At 42.7% G+C, this 19,606-nt stretch overlaps 1 protein-coding gene across 1 annotated transcript in view; it reads left to right on the top strand.

Moving 5' to 3' along the window:
- LOC121876272 (probable glutamate receptor) overlaps nucleotides 1-19,079 on the top strand; it is a 57,750-nt gene extending 38,671 nt beyond the window's left edge. The window contains exons 4-11 of the mRNA XM_042381310.1: nucleotides 13,102-13,192; nucleotides 14,893-15,208; nucleotides 15,588-15,808; nucleotides 16,117-16,297; nucleotides 16,409-16,508; nucleotides 16,820-16,949; nucleotides 17,189-17,298; nucleotides 18,606-19,079. Coding sequence (XP_042237244.1) covers nucleotides 13,102-13,192; nucleotides 14,893-15,208; nucleotides 15,588-15,808; nucleotides 16,117-16,297; nucleotides 16,409-16,508; nucleotides 16,820-16,949; nucleotides 17,189-17,269 — 1,120 coding nt within the window. The 3' untranslated portion in view covers nucleotides 17,270-17,298; nucleotides 18,606-19,079. The remainder of the gene's footprint in view (nucleotides 1-13,101; nucleotides 13,193-14,892; nucleotides 15,209-15,587; nucleotides 15,809-16,116; nucleotides 16,298-16,408; nucleotides 16,509-16,819; nucleotides 16,950-17,188; nucleotides 17,299-18,605) is intronic.
- The last annotated feature ends 527 nt before the right edge of the window (nucleotides 19,080-19,606 follow it).

Below are 19,606 nucleotides of genomic sequence, written 5' to 3'. Positions count from 1 at the left end.
AAGACAGTAGGAGTTGTATCTTCAATAACTTGCAGTAATCATGGAGAAAGATGAACAACCACTGCATCAAGACTTTCTGAAGGTCTCTTGGTAACCTTGTAAAGAGGTCACTGATTCGTGTCCTTATGAATCTTCAAAGACTTCCACAGCATGAGGAAGAAATTTTAATTCTTTCGGAGGAAAAACGACCGAAGACCGAATTTCCTTTAACAATTTGGTGCATGACTGCCTGCAGCTGAAACGAATCCAGGAAAATATGTCACAAGAAAAAAGTCACAGAAAAAAGGCACGAAAAAACCTAACCTAACCTAACTTAACCTAACCTACGTGCAATGCCATCAAAGAGTATTGTGTTGTCAATGTGTACAAGTCATGTGACTTTTTCCTGTGACTTCATTTCCGTTCACCTCTGAAACATGGAGACTCTTATTCTGGAGTAATATCGATAACAGCGCCACTTAACATGAGACAGTCATAGGTGTCTTACCAACCCGAACCGCTCTGCACCTCTCATCGCGACGGAAGATTATACACACTTCAGGTTTCCTACAAATGTCTTGCCCTGGACAAGAGGCATCTACTTGTAAATATACGAGTATGATGCGTCACAACTCACCTGCTATATATACAAAGCCACTACTTCCTGAGACTCCTGTTTCCCAGGGATATCTTCATCTCCAGGTTCATCCGAGCCTTCGTTTTAATACAAGGTAAGTTATAGTACTATGCTGTATGTAACAGATGGCAGCCTGTCCGCTTCATTACTCTTACTGCAACTGTGGGCTAGGTATTGCTTTCGTTCCTGTCTGTCTGTCTGTGTGTATCTAAAATAACTGTAGAACGGTGAGAGGATTTGAGCAAATTTCATGTGCTGCAGCTTGTAGGTAGAAGCAGCGTCTCTCCTTAACAACTTATAGGAGAAAGCAGCCATTCCACTGATTTTAATAATACTCTACCCCTGACCAGGTATATCGAAGGTTTCTAATTGTATTTTTTGAAACATTTATCTTATGGAAAATGCTATAGAAGGCGTAAAACTCGAGAGGTTGGTATAATTTTGATGATGTACCTGGTGACACTTTATATGCACCTGGTGACAGTTTACATGTACCTGGTGACAGTTTACATGTACCTGGTGACAGTTTACATGTACCTGGTGACAGTTTACATGTACCTGGTGACAGTTTACATGTACCTGGTGACAGTTTACACGTACCAGGTGACAGTTTACATGTACCTGGTGACAGTTTACATGTACCTGGTGACAGTTTACATGTACCTGGTGACAGTTTACACGTACCAGGTGACAGTTTACATGTACCTGGTGGCAGTTTACAAGTACCTGGTGACAGTTTACATGTACCTGGTGACAGCGGTGATAGAATAATATACTGCAGGCAGGTCAGTGGTGCAGCTGGTGTAGAAGGAAACTCTGAGGTTTACAAAGAGCGTATACCTGTGTGAGATAGAGGAGAGGACAAGTAAATTCCTTCATCAATATTAGGTAAGACCAGTTCTAGTTAATTATCTTGACGTGTTCACCTGCACCAGCCTCGTGCTTCTCTGCTCCCAACTACTCATTTATTCATTCATTCTTTAAACTATTCTCTGAAGAGGGATTGGAAATGTAGGAATCACTACCTTCACTGATTACCAACACTACATATATTAACAGTTCCATTAAACCAAGTAATTAGTTGTCCGGTGCGACGCTGACTACCGCCTTCCTCAAACAATTATTCAGCACCTGCAGTCTCACGCTGCGGTCACATTTACAAGATTAATAAGACCTTATTTTTTTCTCTTAAATGATGAAAACAGAGGCCCGAGGTTGGAATAAAAATATGAGGACTATAGCAGTGATATTATAGAAGGAAGGATCCTATTGGCTGAGCAGTGGAATCAAGTATAAGTAAATTAATGATGTAGAGAGGAAAAAACTATTGGAAAATAGGATGAAATTTAATATACAAATGAGTTTGTAAAATAAATGATTATGATAAGAAAGCTGGCCAGAGAGAGGTGAGGCTTGCAAGGAATCTCAACAACGAAAATAATAGTAATGTAGACAGACTAAAGGAAAGTCACTAAAAAAAAAATGCCGGGAAATGGTAGTTTAGGACGGGACAAATAACGGCTGGAGAAAACATTAATGGTAAGGGATTATAAACCGTAAAGGTTGAAATGATTTATTTTAGGCTAAAGTAAATCTTGGCGGCAGAATATATAAACGACCGTTATAATGCTCACTGTCACATCATATGTTCCTTTCATGGAAGTTGCGTCTTTATAAGTTACTTTGACCCGAGACAATGTGGATCCTGTGATAAGACGCTTGATTACATTTTGTGTAGTGGAGAGAAATCCTCGACATTTTCTAAAGAAGCTGAAATTTTTAATAATGACAGAATGGAGTAAACAAGAGTAAGCTTCATGTATACCTTGGGATATAATTACCCGGGTTTGTAAGGGTTTAGAGCTTGTGGTTTTACCATAGGTGGAACATAATTCTGAAGCGTTGATTCCTTGTCAGCGTTCCTAGGAGTTGAGGTAATTCTGAGTTCACAGTTGGTTCGGGCTGTAGATCCCATTATGAGTTCGTCCCTTTACCTGCTTCTGTCCCTTCCCCTGACACAGAAGTTGTTCCTCATCCTGTGTTTAATGAAGGTGGGAGGCATTGGACGACGTTTCTAAGGTTGTCACAGTCGATAACTCTAGAGTGTGAAAGACTGAGGAGGTCTCCTCTCAGAAAAAGCAACCGATGCGCCTGTCCTCTAAAGAGTGAGAGTTTGGAGGTACTAGGAAGAATCTCAGACTCCATTACCCTGTAAGTTGACTCCGGACAGCAAAAACATAACGTATTGTAGAGATATTACCTCTTTATTGGAAAAAAAAATCTCCAAAGGGAAGTATTTCAGGATCCGGTAGAATAGGAAATATACTTAAACACATCAGTTCGTTTAGTAGCTCCACCTCGTGGCCAGGAGGTTAATGTACTCTTATAGCATGGCCAGGAAGGCGAGTAGGTGTTCTCGTTATGGAGTAAGTGTGGCCAGTAATCTCGCGTTAACACTCCGAGGAGTAGGTGTGGCCAGGAAGCTCTCGTTAACACTCCAGGGAGTAAGTGTGGCCAAGATGCTCGTGTTAACACTCCTGGGAGTAAGTGTTGCCAAGAAGCTCGCGTTAACAGTCCAGGGAGTAAATGTGGCCAGGAAGCTCGCGTTAACACTCCAGGGAGTAAGCGTGGCAGGGAAGCTTTCGTTAACACTCCAGGGAGTAAGTGTGGCCGGGAAGCTCACGTTAACACTCCAGGGAGTAAGTGTGGCCAGGAAGCTCTCGTTAACACTCCAGGGAGTAAGTGTGGCCAGGAAGCTCTCGTTAACACTCCAGGGAGTAAGTGTGGCCGGGATGCTCTCGTTAAGACTCTAGGGAATATGTTGACGGTTGTGGTGTGTTAGTGTGGTAGTTGATACACCAGGCAGCATGGTGATGGTTGTGGTGGTGTGTGTCAGTGTGGTAGTTGACACACCAGGCAGCATCGTGATGGTTGTGGTGACTGTGTGTGTCAGTGTGGTAGTTGACACACCAGGCAGCATCGTGATGGTTGTGGTGACTGTGTGTGTCAGTGTGGTAGTTGACACACCAGGCAGCATCGTGATGGTTGTGGTGACTGTGTGTGTCAGTGTGGTAGTTGACACACCAGGCAGCATCGTGGTGGTGGTGTGTGTCGTAGTTGACACCAGGTAGCATGGTGATTTTTGTGGTGTGTGTCTGTGTGGTAGTTGACACATCAGGCAGCATGGTGATGGTTTGTGGTGTGTGTCTGTGTGGTAGTTGACACATCAGGCAGTATCGTGATGGTTTTGGTGTGTTTGTCAGTTTGGTAGTTAGTAACACCAGGCAGCATCGTGAATGTTGTGGCGTATGTCAGTGTGGTAGTTGACACACCAGGCAGCATCGTGATAGTTGTGGCGTATGTCAGTGTGGTAGTTGACACACCAGGCAGCATCGTGATAGTTGTGGCGTATGTCAGTGTGGTAGTTGACACACCAGGCAGCATCGTGATGGTTGTGGTGACGGTTTGTGTCAGTTTGGTAGTTGACACACCAGGCAGCATCGTGATGGTTGTGGTGATGGTGTGTGTCAGTGTGGTAGTTTACACACCAGGCAGCATCGTGATGGTTGTGGTGACGGTTTGTGTCAGTTTGGTAGTTGACACACCAGGCAGCATCGTGATGGTTGTGGTGATGGTGTGTGTCAGTGTGGTAGTTGACACACCAGGCAGCATCGTGATGGTTTTGGTGTTTGTCAGTGTGGTAATTGACGCGTCAAAGCACCTGGTAATGTTTGGTGAAATCTGTCATATTAACTTAGAAACACTGAGACCAAATGTGTCATTGGGTAAGGTACAACCCCTTCACTAGTGCGTTTACAGGGGGTTTTGTGCAGTGTTGGCAGGCGTGTGTTTGTTTACATTCAACAGTGGGGATCTCGCATTAGTAAACACAATATGGAATGAAATCAAAACAATATTAAAACAAATATCTTCAAGATAATCATTTGTGGAATGTTTATATGACGAACCCCTGTAAACGCACTATTGATGGAAACTGTACATTATAGTGCATTATTTTGCTTTTTTTGCTGAAATGATACGATGTTTTTAAGTACACGGGATTTTCTGGAGTGTTGTTAAACGTGGTATTACTAACATTAATGTACACACGCTTGTATTGTTGGGAAAACTGAGGTATTGATCCAGATGATGAACATGTTGATCAGGATTGAAGCATACTAGTGAAGCCCTTAAGCCTGTGGAGAGATAAATCAGACTTTTCCTATAGTACTGGTATTCTTATATGAATAATCTTGTTCACAGACAAAAATCATATAAGAAATCGCCAGGTCATAGATTAAGGAGATATAGGAGAGTTAGTTCCTCAATAAGTTCAAAATAATGTACATTTTTATATAAAGTTTCGGAAAATTAGGTTTTCTTATTTGGTATTATGGTTTAATTTTCTCCGTTAGAGGTTTGTGGTTGATGGCTGCAGTCGTGGGTTTAGGACCTGAGAGAACACATTACGTTCATAAGTCCCCCAACTTGTACACCTAAATCTACAAAACCAACACTCCACTTGTTCATTAAGAGAGACTTTACACTGAGTCTCACTGTATGATTCATTACGTTGTGTTAATGATTGAGAGACGAAGCCAGCAACCTGGAGTGACGTAGGAGGCGCATGACACATTCTGTCTCACCTTTCCCACTCAACCAAGTAGCATATATAGAGGGAAGGCGGCAGCCACGCCCATATATGTACAGTTGGTGTTGGTGGTGGAGGGTCGAGCTGTCAGGACTCTAACACAAGCAGGTACGTGGTGGTGGTGGTGGTGATAGTGGTGATGTTGACAGTGATGATTGTAATTGTTATGGTGTTGATAGTGGTATTCGCTTTGGTGATGGTGGTAGTAATGATATTGACGGTGATAAAGGTGGTGCTAGTGATAATGGTGATGGTGGGGGTAGTGTTTGTTATGGTGATGGTGGTAGGATTGGTTGTGGTGGTGTTAGTGATGATGAATAGAGCTAGGTGGTGGTTTTGGTGGTGGTGTTGGTAGTGATGATGGTAGTGATGATAGTAGTCATGTTGGAAGTCATGATAATAGTGATGACGGTGATGATAATTATGGTGTTTGTGATGGTAGTGATCATAATTGTGGCCTAGGTGGTGATTTTGGATGTGGTGGTGATATCAGTGGTGAAAGTGATGATAATGATGATTGGTGTTTGTGATGGTAATGGCAAAGGAGTTTATTCTTCCCTGGTAACACTGTTAAGGTCCTCTTCTTGGTGGTCCGTGTCCAAGTATTGCGTTTAGTCCTCGATGGTAACACTGTGTTCAGTCCTTTGTGGAAATACTGTGTTCCTCAGAGAAGTGAACACACTGTTACCAGACAGGAGTTAACAGACTGTTGCAGGACTGGAGTTAACACACCTTTACAAGACAGGAGTTAACACACTGTTGCAAGACGGGAGTTAACACAATGTTAACAGCGGGAGTTAACACACTGATGCAAGACAGGAGTTAACACACTGATGCAAGGCGGGAGTTAGCACACTGTTGCAAAACGGGAGTTAACACAATGTTACCAGACGGGAGTTAACACACTGTTGCAAGATGGGAGTTAACACATTGTTGCAAGACAGGAGTTAACACACTGTTGCAAGACGGGAGTTAACACATTGTTGCAAAACGGGAGTTAACACAATGTTACCAGACGGGAGTTAACACACTGTTGCAAGACGGGAGTTAACACACTGATGCAAGGCGGGAGTTAGCACACTGTTGCAAAACGGGAGTTAACACAATGTTACCAGACGGGAGTTAACACACTGTTGCAAGACGGGAGTTAACACAATGTTACCAGCCGGGAGTTAACACACAAGAAGACACTGATGCAAGGCGGGAGTTAGCACACTGTTGCAAGACGGGAGTTAACACATTGTTCCCAAGACGGGAGTTAACACACTGTTGCAAGACGGAGTTAACACATTGTTGCAAAACGGGAGTTAACACAATGTTACCAGACGGGAGTTAACACACTGTTGCAAGACGGGAGTTAACACTCTGTTGCAAGACGGGAGTTAACACAGTGTTACCGGACGGGAGTTAATACACTGATGCAAGACAGGAGTTAACACACTGTTGCAGGACGGGAGTTAACGCATTGTTGCATGACGGGAGTTAACACACTGTTGCAAGACGGGAGTTAACACAATAATACCAGACGGGAGTTAACACACTGATGCAAGGCGGGAGTTAGCACAATGTTACCAGACGGAAGTTAACACAATGTTAACCAAACGTGAGTTAACACACTGATGCAAGACGGCAGTTAACACAATGTTGCAAGACGGGAGTTAACGCACTGTTGCAAGACGGGAGTTAACACAATGTTACTAGACGGGAGTTAACACACTGTTGCAAGACGGGAGTGAACAGACTGTTGCAAGACGGGAGTTAACACACTTTTGCAAGACAGGAGTTAACACACTGTTGCAAGACGGGAGTTAGCTCACTGTTGCAAGACGGAGTTAACAACTGTTGCAAGACGGGAGTTAACACACTGTTGCAAGACGGGAGTTAACGCACTGTTGCAAGACGGGAGTTAACACAATGTTACCAGACGGGAGTTAACACAGTGACGCAAGACGGCAGTTAACACACTGTTGCAAGACGGCAGTTAACACACTGTTGCAAGACGGGAGTTAACACAATGTTACTAGACGGGAGTTAACACACTGTTGCAAGGCGGGAGTTAACACACTTTTGCAAGACAGGAGTTAACACACTGTTGCAAGACGGGAGTTAGCTCACTGTTGCAAGACGGGAGTTAACAAACTGTTACCAGACGGGAGTTAACACAGTGACGCAAGACGGCAGTTAACACACTGTTGCAAGACGGCATTTAACACACTGTTGCAAGACGGGAGTTAACACACTGTTCCAAGACGGGAGTGAACACACTGTTGCAAGACTGGAGTTAACACACTTTAACAAGACAGGAGTTAACACACTGTTGCAAGACGGGAGTTAGCTCACTGTTGCAAAACGGGAGTTAAAAACTGTTGCAAGACAGGAGTTAACAGACCGTTGCAAGACGGGAGTTAACACACTGTTACAAGGTGGGAGTTAACACACTGTCGCAAGACGAGAGTTAACACACTGTTGCAAGACAGGAGTTAACAGACCGTTGCAAGACGGGAGTTAACACGCTGTTGCAAGACGGGAGTTAACACACTGTTGCTGACGGGAGTTAACAAACTGTTGTAAGACGGGAGTTAACACATTGTTGCAAGACGGGAGTTAACACACTGTTGCAAGACAGGAGTTAACACACTGTTGCAAGGCGGGAGTTAACACACTGTTGCAAGACGGGAGTTAACGCACTTTTACAAGACGGGAGTTAACACACTTGCAAGACGGGAGTTAACATAATGTTACCGGGAGGGAGTTAACACACTGTTGCAAGACGGTAGTTAACACACTGTTACCAGACGGGAGTTAACACAATGTTACCAGACGGGAGTTAACACAATGTTACCAGACGGGAGTTATTACACTGTTACCAGACGGGAGTTAACACAACGTTACTGTAAGGGCGGTAACTAGTGGGATGGTTGTCCGCCGCTTGTTTGCTTGTACCCAGCCAGCACCACAGTTGCACTTCCCCCGCTGTGCGTTCAAACTCTGGTCGTGTATTCAACTGAGGCTTCTGGGGCTCGTGGGCTAATTCCCCAGTCCTTCACTATTTGGCTGTCAATCTCCGGACACCTGCTCCAGCTACTACCGCGGCTGCCACGTCATCGCCACTTCCTCCACGCCCTATCCACGTCTGTGCCCTGGCGTCTCTCCTGTGTGGCAAGACATCGCCCACCAACGCCGGCGCCAATTGAGGAAGCTGCCCTGGACCTTCCCTCTTAGAGAGGACCACCGCTGAACATTCCACCGGCCGTAGGAAATATCTGTACTTTGTTTGGCTCCCGTAATTGTTTGACTCCCGTAATTGTTTGGCTCCCGTAATTGTTTGACTCCCGTAATTGTTTTTGTCTCCCATAATTGTTTGACTCCATTAATTGTTTGACTCCCGTAATTGTATATTTGATATTTGTGTGAGTGGTGTCAATTATAATGATTATTTTCGTGGTCAGTCTCTAACGGTTGTTTGTTACTCCTTGGAAATCCCTGGTTCTTGACTTTCCTTTTATAAGATCCTGATTAGGCTGGCAAGGGATTTATATCCCAATGTCCAGGCCTTTACAGTTACCAGACGGGAGTTAACACAATATTACTCACAGACACGATGGCTCGCCCGCTGAAGGAAGTATTAGAAGACCCGGATGTCTACCAGGACCTGCTAGCCAACCCCAGTACCTTCAGGTAACCCACCTCCACCTTCAGATAGATATAATAGTGTATGGTGCAGTAGATATAATGGTGTATGGTGCAATAGATATAATGGTGTATGGTGCAGTGGATATTATAGTGTATGGTGCAGTAGTTGTAATGGTGTATGGTGCAGTAGATATAATGGTGTATGGTGCAGTAGATATAATGGTGTATGGTGCAGTAGATATAATGGTGTATGGTGCAGTAGATATAATGGTCTATGGTGCAGTAGATATAATGATGTATGGTGCCGTAGATATAGTGGTGTATGGTGCAGTAGATATAATGGTGTATGGTACAGGTTCAAACAGAGTGTGTCACTGATCGTCTCTGGTGTCGAATGGAAACCTCACTTGGATTTCGAGAAGTCTCCGGACGGTCATCTTACCGTTCAAGGACCTGTCGCCAACTTGCTGAACATGGTGGCTGCCTCACTTAACTTCACGTAAGTAACAGAGAAAGAGAGAGAGAGAGAGAGAGAGAGAGAGAGAGAATTTGTCTTACTATTCATTTTCTTAGACTTAAGTTTTTGTCGTCTACCTTCGAGAAATATTAATACAACAACTCTAACGTAACATCATTCATACTAAGTAAGATGTAATGTATTATAAGTAAATATTAAAACAACATATAGTAGTAGAAAGAGTTAAGGTACAACAGAACACTGAGTTATCTGGACCTGCACCGCTTACTTTATGAAACATTGGACCCAGACTGTGAGCCTCGAAGCCACAACATAAGAACATAAGAAAATAAGGAGTCTGCAATAGGCCGGTTGGCCTGTGCATGGCAGCTCCTGTCGAGAGTTACTACCACTCTCTATCATCCATGAATCTATCTAGCCTCCTTTTGAATCTTTCCAGAGTTTCCTCACTTAATACAAAGTTGCTAAGCTTGTTCCACTCTTCCACCACCCTATTTGTAAACCAGTTCCTTCCTATCTCCCTCCTAAACCTAAAATTATCCAACTTGAATCCGTTGCTTCGAGTCCTATCCTGCTCGGATATTATAAGAACTTTATCTATATCCCCTTTGTTGATTCCTTTCACCCACTTCAATACTTCTATCATATCTCCCCGCACTCTTCGTCTTTCTAGGGAATGCAAGTTAAGTTTCCTTAACCTATCCTGATATGGAAGGTTTCTAAGTCCCGGAATCATTTTTGTCATTCTTCGCTGCACCGACTCTAGTGAATTTATATCCATTCTATAATAGGGGCACCAGAACTGAACCGCATAATCGAGGTGCGGCCTGACTAGCACAAGATATAGTTGCAATAAGACCTCTGCACTCTTGTTACTTACACTTCTAGATACAAAAACCCAATACTCTGTTTGCCTTATTTCGATCATTAACGCACTGTTTTCTAGGCCGTAGGTTCTGGCTTACAAGTACCCCTAGGTCTCTTTCACAAGTCGACTTCTCTAGGTTGATGTTGTTAAGGCTGTATACATTGTAAGTATTTGTTCTTCCAATATTAAGTACGCTGCACTTGCTGGTGTTGAATTTCATTTGCCATTTTTCAGACCACCCCTGCAGTTTATTTAGATCCTCCTGTAATGCATTTGCATCCTGCCCTGAATTAATTTGCCGCCCTATTTTGGTGTCATCCGCAAACTTGCTTATGTCATTGCTGATCCCAGTATCTAGATCGTTTATGTACATTATGAACAAGAGTGGGCCTAGTACTGACCCCTGGGGAACCCCACTGGTTACACGGCCCCACTCAGATTTAACACCATCTACGCTGATCCTCTGCGTTCTATTGGTGAGCCATGATTTTATCCAATTTAAAACTTTCCCCTCGATACCATGAGCCTTAATTTTTCTCAGAAGCCTCTCATGCGGTACTCTGTCAAATGCTTTGCTAAAGTCTAAGTAAATAACATCGTAATTTTTGTCATTATGTACTACCTCGAAGACTTTCCTAAAAAACGTTAGCAGATTTGTTAGACAAGATTTTCCCTTTGTAAACCCATGTTGAGAGTCGTAGATTAATTTGCTTTTCTCTAGATGCGATCGGATGCTATCTGCTATAATTGATTCAAGAAATTTCCCCACTACTGACGTCAAACTGATCGGCCGGTAATTTGACGCTGATGCTCTGTCTCCCTTTTTGAATATGGGTACTACATTTGCCTGTTTCCACAAGTCTGGCACAACTCCAGTGTCTCATGATTTTGTAAATAAGTTCACGAGGGGTCCGCTAGTCTGTTCCCTACACTCTTTCAAGACTCGAGGGAAAATTTCATCCGGCCCTGGGGATTTTGTTTTCTTTAGTTTATTTATCTTCTTAAGAACATCCTCTTTTCTGATAGTGATATTCTTTAATTTCTCTTCTTCCTTTCCCTTAAATATCAGTTCCACCTCTGGAATTTGATCTCAAATTTCTTCTGTGAAAACTGATAAGAAGTAGCTGTTCAATGCTTTGCTTATTTCTTCACTGCCATTCTTCACTTCTCCCCTCCCTGACTTTAAGGGCCCAACTTTGTCCTTGACCTTTGTCCTATATACCTGGAAAAATCCCTTGGGATTCGCCTTGGATTCTCTTGCTATTTTGATTTCATAGTCTCTCTTTGCTTTCATTACATTTTTCTTCACATTCCTAGATAGTTCATTATACCTGTTTCTGAGCTGCTCCTCCCCTCCCTTTAATTTATTATATATTCCTTTCTTTATTCCTATGTCATGTTTAAGTTTTCTGGTCATCCACCTTGGCTCATTCATATTTGACCTAATTTTTCTGTATGGTATATTTTGTTCTTGTGCTTTATGTAGTATTCTAGTGAATATATTATTATCATGATCAATTGTTGTGTCATCTATGACCTCACCCCTTCCTACTGGGAACTGACGTGATTGTTCCCAGGTGACCTCACCTAGGTACCTTCTTAACCCCTGATAATCCGCTAACCGAAAGTTTGGGACTCTGACCATATTGTCATTGTTTTTCGTTTCCCAATTTAGGGTGAACCTGATTTCTCTGTGATCACTGTTACCTAGTTCTTCCCCTACTGTGATATCTCTGATAACATTTTCTTTATTTGTTCATACTAGGTCTAATATATTGTCACCTCTAGTAGGTTCTGTAATTAGTTGTATTATTATTATTGCTCTCGGCAAAGACCTTATTTTGGGAGATAAGAAGCGACAGAGAAATAATATCTGCCAAAGTTCTCCAGATATTTCCTGCATGATGTTTAGTGTTGGCTTATATTTCTGTTTTAATTTTCTTAAAAACTTTTTGGCGTTTGGTTCAGTATCATTCGATATTACTATTGCTATCACAACATTATTCTTGGTTTATCAAACATTTTTAATATGATGAATTTCATTTTATTAGATACTGGGCGCTTGATTGTTAGTGAACGTTGAAAAGACATCATGTAAATGTCCTAGTTTTGTGTCCTGTAAAGCTTCCAAAAATATAAGAAGTTTTTTAGAAAAGTTTCTATATTTCTTGATGAACAAAATTTACGATGTGTACACTCGGGTTTTAATAGTATACTGTATGTGCATTACAGGTGTTGACAGTAACTGTCATTACATGTACTGACAGTAACTGTCTATTAACATAGGTGTAGAGAGTAACTTTCTATAAACACGGGTGTTGACAGAAACTGTCTATAAACACGGGTGTAGACAGTAACTGTCTATTACACATGTGTTGACAGTAATTGTCATTACAGGTTTTGACAGTAACTGTCATTACATGTACTGACAGTCACTGTCTATTAACAGAGGTGTAGAGAGTAACTGTCTATAAACACGGGTGTTGACAGAAACTGTCTATAAACACGGGTGTAGAGAGTAACTGTCTATTAACACAGGTGAAGACAGTAGCTGTCTATTAACACAGGTGTAGACAGTAACTGTCTATTAACACAGGTGAAGACAGTAGCTGTCTATTAACACAGGTGTAGACAGTAACTGTCTATTAACACAGGTGTAGACAGTTACTGTCTATTAACATAGGTGTTGACAGTAACTGTCTATTAACACAGGTGTAGACAGTAACTGTCTATTAACACAGGTGTAGACAGTAACTCTCTATTAACACAGGTGTAGACAGTAACTGTCTATTAACATAGGTGTTGACAGTAACTGCTTATTGTTACTTGTTTTGAGGACAAATGATCTACTGCAGGTACAGTTTGGTAACACCCGAGGACCAAACCTGGGGAAGAAAGCTACCTGATGGCAACTGGACAGGAATGGTGGGACAAGTGTTTAGACAGGTAAGTGACATTGTCTTCATCTTGTGTTATATTAGTCTGCTAAAGATATGTTTTATTACATGTTGTTAGTGAACATTTGTCCAGTAGTTTGAACAATTTGTTGTTTATTAGTTGTGTTACTATTAACTGCAACAAAGCTTTAAGAACAACACTGGATAAACGTGAAGGATATAGGTCAACATTACAGGTCACCCTGTCACAGGTAGTACCCACCAGTGTTGATTAGTTACAGGTCAACATTACAGGTCACCCTGTCACAGGTAGTACCCACCAGTGTTGATTAGTTACAGGTCAACATTACAGGTCACCCTGTCACAGGTAGTACCCACCAGTGTTGATTAGTTACAGGTCAACATTACAGGTAGTGTATTTATTAGATAGTTACAGGTCAGGTAGTAACCATTAGTTACAGGTACAGGTCACCCTGTCACAGGTAGTACCCACCAGTGTTGATTAGTTACAGGTCAACATTACAGGTCACCCTGTCACAGGTAGTACCCACCAGTGTTGATTAGTTACAGGTCAACATTACAGGTCACCCTGTCACAGGTAGTACCCACCAGTGTTGATTAGTTACAGGTCAACATTACAGGTCACCCTGTCACAGGTAGTACCCACCAGTGTTGATTAGTTACAGGTCAACATTACAGGTCACCCTGTCACAGGTAGTACCCATCAGTATTTATTAGATACAGGTCAACATTACAGGTCACCCTGTCACAGGTAGTACCCACCAGTGTTGATTAGTTACAGGTCAGCATTACAGGTCACCCTGTCACAGGTAGTACCCACCAGTGTTGATTAGTTACAGGTCAACATTACAGGTCACCCTGTCACAGGTAGTACCCACCAGTGTTGATTAGTTACAGGTCAGCATTACAGGTCACCCTGTCACAGGTAGTACCCACCAGTGTTGATTAGTTACAGGTCAGCATTACAGGTCACCCTGTCACAGGTAGTACCCATCAGTATTATTTAGTTATAGGTCAACATTACAGGTCACCCTGTCACATGTAGTACCCACCAGTATTTATTAGATACAGGTCAACATTGCAAGTCACCCCGTGACTGGTAGTACCCATCAGTATTATTTAGTTATAGGTCAACATTACAGGTCACCCTGTCACAGGTCGTACCCACCAGTATTTATTAGTTACAGGTCAACATTACAGGGCACCCCGTGACTGGTAGTACCCATAAGCATTAACTAGTTACAGGTCAACATTACAGGTCACCCCGCAGCAGGAAGCACCCACCAGTATTAATTAGATACAGGCCAATAATTACAGGTCACCCTGCGGCAAGCAGCACCCACCACTTTTAAGTAGTTGCCACAAAATTTTCACGGTTGAAAGAGAACGTATTTATCAGCAGAATACGGCAATAGTTTTAACAAAAGATCAAGATCTTTGAAGAAATGATTACGAGAGCCGAGAACATTGCTTCTTTGACGGAAGCAGCAGCGTGTGAGGAGGGGATATGCGTATCGCAGCGTTACCAACGTCACTAAACCCTACAAGGCCCCAATCAGAACCTCTTCCAAAAATTTACCTTATAGAAAGTGCACCTGAAGGCTCAGTTAACCACAACAACCCGAACATACTTACTGGTCATCTATTATATGAAGAACATTGTCAGGAATAGTATTATTATTATTGTTGTAGTGATGCTTTCAGTTATCATGTTTCCGTGTTGTGCAGGAGGCGGACATCGCACTGGGACCATTCGCACAGTCGGTGGAGAGGAGGCAAGCTGTAGACTACACTCAGTCATTCTTTTTTGACGGACGAACTATCATCGCTGGGAAAGGTCGCCCAGAGATAGACCCCTGGAGCTTCATGTTACCCCTGCAGCCTCCGGTGTGGGTGGCACTGCTGGTCGGGCTGGTGGTGGCCTGGTTGTCTCTAGTGGTCATGGGCCACAACCCCAAGGACTCATCACAACTCACAAGTGCCTCACACTTTATGCGGGCCTCACACTTACTCTTCCAACACCTGAGAATCATTCTGCGTCAAGGTCAGTTGAAACACTTTATTCAGATACTGAGTCTCATTAGAACCGACCCAGAATGTCTGTAGCTGGTTCAGATCACTGAACACCTCTAAGGTTGTGCTATTTAAGTGGAGAGGATGTAGTGTTGATGATAGTGTAGCGGATGTAGTGTGAGCAACGTCAGGCTAGTGAGGGAAATGAGCGTTTTTATCCACATCCCCAAATAGACATTACACCGTACTTTGTTTACCAATACAGCATTTTGTTGCCTGTGATGATAGTTAAAGAAATAAGAGGCTTTAGTTTATCGGCATTATCTTCGACTCACCTGACCTAAGTGCATGTTGACTTATTCTTAGTGTTTTGTGACACTGTTGGTTAGTATTACATCCACTTTTAACAGATGTGAGTATGAACATAACACGTGGGCAGGAGATGGTGTTAGTGGGTGGATGGGTGGTGGTGTCCGTGGTGGTGACGTGTAGCTACAGTGGGACATTGGTGTCACTGCTGGCGGTGCGTCACGTGCCCCAGCCCCTGCAGACCATAAGGGACGTGTTGGACGCTACCCACATCACGGTGGTGCTAGAGGGAGCGAACACCATCGTGCCTCTCACCCTCACTGTAAGTTTGTCTTCACTTAACACACACATTTTAACTGTTCCATGACTGCTGTGTCGTCATATGAAATAGTAAGTCGCACACTTACAGATGGATATACGAATGATACAAAACGAACTGTCACTTTGTGATTTTTTCTAGGATATCATTGTATTCTCAGGGCCTTGACTTTTTAGAGCTGAAAGAGCAATTGAATTCTTCAGAAGAATTGCCATTACTATAAGCCGAAATACCATCTTAAACGATCCTTCCTCAATGTTTACGAAATATGTTCCTTTATCGTACTAACAAGTGTTTCTTAATACTGGCAGAAAATAAAGGCTGGGGAGCTAAAGGAGCTAAACGACCTCAAGTTTTCTGGTCGGATCAAGTACAAAAACCCTGCATTATTTAAGAAAGAGGTGGAGCCACTTGTGCTGCAAGGAGACCACGTCCAAATAGACAACACCCTCACTATCAACAGCCACATCGACAGCGGTTTCGCTACAACCAGTAAGAGTTAAATTTTTATTAAACATAATACATATATCAGATATGCGAACACACACACACACACACACGCACAAATGTAACCAACCATTAATCAGTTGGGTGTGTGTCCAGGGAGGTGTGACTTCTACAAGGGACGACAAACCTTCTTCATAACCCAACACTGTCTCATTGGCCAGAAGGGTAACCCTATAGTGGCTGCTCTCAGTCGTCGGTAAGCTGGTGCTGTTACACTGTAAGTAGTGAACCACCTATTGCTGTTACACTGCAAGTAGGTACCCACCTGTTGCTGCTACACTGTAAGTAGGAAGCCACCTGTTGCTGCTACACTGTAAGTAGTGAACCACCTGTTGCTGTTACACTGTAAGTAGTGAACCATCTGTTGCTGCTACACTGTAAATAGTGAACCCCTTCAACTGAGCTAACTACAGTATATATAACAACGGGGCGGACACAACATATATGAGGTTAATGGTACTTTGATAACAGGACAACAGGAGAGAGATAACAGAGACACTGTTGCAGGATCAGAAGCGTGGTGGAGGCCGGGCTGTACCCTTACTGGCTGGACAAGAGTCTACCCGTCTACCATAACTGTCGTCACTCGCCGTCCAAAATTACTGTCCGGGAGCCTCTCGCCCTCGACAACTTCTGGGTAACTACTCCGTTATTACTAACAATCTTTACCATGGCAACTGCCTCATTAATTTTATCCCGATCTATCTGTCTACATTAACGCTAATTACCCAATATTATTTAACTGCTTCACTGTGGCTAATGACCTCATTTATTTTATCTCGTTATACCTCACTATGTCTATTTACCCTGATATATATAACTCTGTGTGTGTGTGTGTGTGTGTGTGGGTGCGTACTAAGCATTTGTGTCACACAGGGGATGTTGGTGGTCCTGATAGCTGGACACTTGGTGGCGCTGTTGGTGTTTTGCTTGGAACTCAACGCCGGCAGCAACTGATACATCTTCCTCCTCCACACCTGACACACGTGAGTTGTTAAACCTTCCTACTCCACACCTGACACACGTGAGTTGTTAAACCTTCCTACTCAACACCTGACACACGTGAGCTGTTAAACCTTCCTCCTCCACACCTGACACACGTGAGTTGTTAAACATTCCTACTCCACACCTGACACACGTGAGTTGTTAAGCCTTCCTCCTCCACACCTGACACACATGCGTTGTTAAACCTTACTCCTTCACACCTGACACACATGAGTTGTTAAGCCTTCTTCCTCCACACCTGACACTACTGAGTTGTTAAGCCTTCCTCCTCCACACCTGACACACGTGAGTTGTTAAGCCTTCCTCCTCCACACGTGACACATGTGAGCTTGGAAAACCTTCCCCCCACACCTGACACTCGTGAGTTGTCAAACCTTCTTCCTTCACACCTGACACTCGTGAGTTGTTAAACCTTCCTCCTCCACACCTGACACTCGTGAGTTGTTTAACCTCCTCCACACACCTGACACTCGTGCGTTTGGTAAACCTTCCTCCTCCACACCTGACACTCGTGAGTTGTTATGCCTTCTTCCTCCACACCTGACACTCGTGAGTTGTTTAACCTTCCTCCTCCACACCTGACACTCGTGAGTTGTTAAACCTTCTTCCTCCACACCTGACACTCGTGAGTTGTTTAACCTTAATCCTCCACACCTGACACTCGTGCGTTTGGTAAACCTTCCTCCTCCACACCTGACACTCGTGAGTTGTTATGCCTTCTTCCTCCACACCTGACACTCGTGAGTTGTTAAACCTTCCTCCTCCACACCTGGCACTCGTGAGTTGTTAAACCTTCTTCCTCCACACCTGACACGTGAGTTGTTAAACCTTCCTCCTCCACACCTAACACTCGTGAGTTTGGGAAACATCTATACTCAAAACTAGGCCAAAATCGTCTATTAAAGTTGACAATAAGAACGTCATTATGTTGTTGTGTTAACACGGGAAGGATCACTTACTGAGGATAATATTCACTTTTATTTTTTATTCACGAGTTTTATGGATGTTGATCATTGATATTTATAATATAACAACAGCACGCTTTTGTCCTTATGTATTTTGCCTTTACAGCTATAGAGTATGTTTATAATTCAGACTATTGTCTCAGTTATCCGTAATATACCGTATGTGAACTATATTAATACGATACTGTATAATTATATCATAATTTGATTGTCTTTATAGTTATTTTTATTAATTTAACATTCTAATTCAATAACATTCAGATTGTCATGATATAAATACGTTGCTATACAAAACGTAAACAAGCATGTGGAATGTTCAACAGATCTCACGCAAGAAAGTTCTCAAGAGTCAACACGATGGTCGATGTCTTCAACACAAGTTTTGTCTCAGGAAATGTGATCAACAGTGAATCAACGTAGGAGAGGTGAAAGGTGTGCGGCTGATACCTGAAGTTGTTAACATAGTGAAGATAACAGAGTCGAGGACAAGGACAAAGATGTGTAAGAGTAAACCAACATTTACTGAGTACTTTCATGGAGTGTTAGAGATCTTAGGACGACAACACTGTTTAATAATTCTCTCGTAAGATGAACAGCCATGTAGACAACAAAAGCTTTATTAAACATACGAGGAGAAAATTTTTTTATTTGTGGTATAATATTAGTGCAGATACGTGTTCAGTCTGCTACCCTTTGTCAGGCTCTATGTCTAAAGTTGTATTAAAAGGAATGTGATAGCTGCCAATGAGAACAACTTTCGTATCGAATTTGTGTGGATCCCATCCCATGTTGGAATCAGGTATCATGACCGTGCTGATAGACTGGCCAATGAGGCATGAAAGAAAGAAAATGTTGACCTTGGCCTGTCCAATGCTGTACTTAAAATCATTCGAGTCAGAATTATGAACTTTGATCTAGAAGAAGTGAGAAATGCAGAGACCTGGCAGTTGTAGCATTAGTAAATATGACAAATTATGTGACAAGAGATACCGGTATGGCGAGCATAAGGACAGAACCAGACAATGTGATGTAGTCGTGGCCAGAATTAGGCTAGGATACAGACACATCTGGCAGGTTAGTAACGCTGTACCCATACCGGAACACTCAGCATGTAAACTTTTTGATAAACCTTTAAAGCATACACTTGAACTCTATATTATTGAATGCGACACTGTCAAGGACTTCAGGCCACCTGACTTATTGTATCTTGAACTTTGTAATTACTACATTGAATCAGGGGTGCTTGAGAACATTCTTGCTGTTTATCCTAATTTGCTAGCCCACACTGATTAGTCTTCAATTAGAATATGACGTCCAATGTATG

This window comes from Homarus americanus, unplaced genomic scaffold (assembly GCF_018991925.1).
Source record: "Homarus americanus isolate GMGI-L3 unplaced genomic scaffold, GMGI_Hamer_2.0 scaffold34921, whole genome shotgun sequence".
NCBI lineage: Eukaryota > Metazoa > Arthropoda > Malacostraca > Decapoda > Nephropidae > Homarus > Homarus americanus.
Note: the sequence above shows the minus strand (reverse complement) of the source record. Positions and strands in the feature narration are given on the sequence as shown.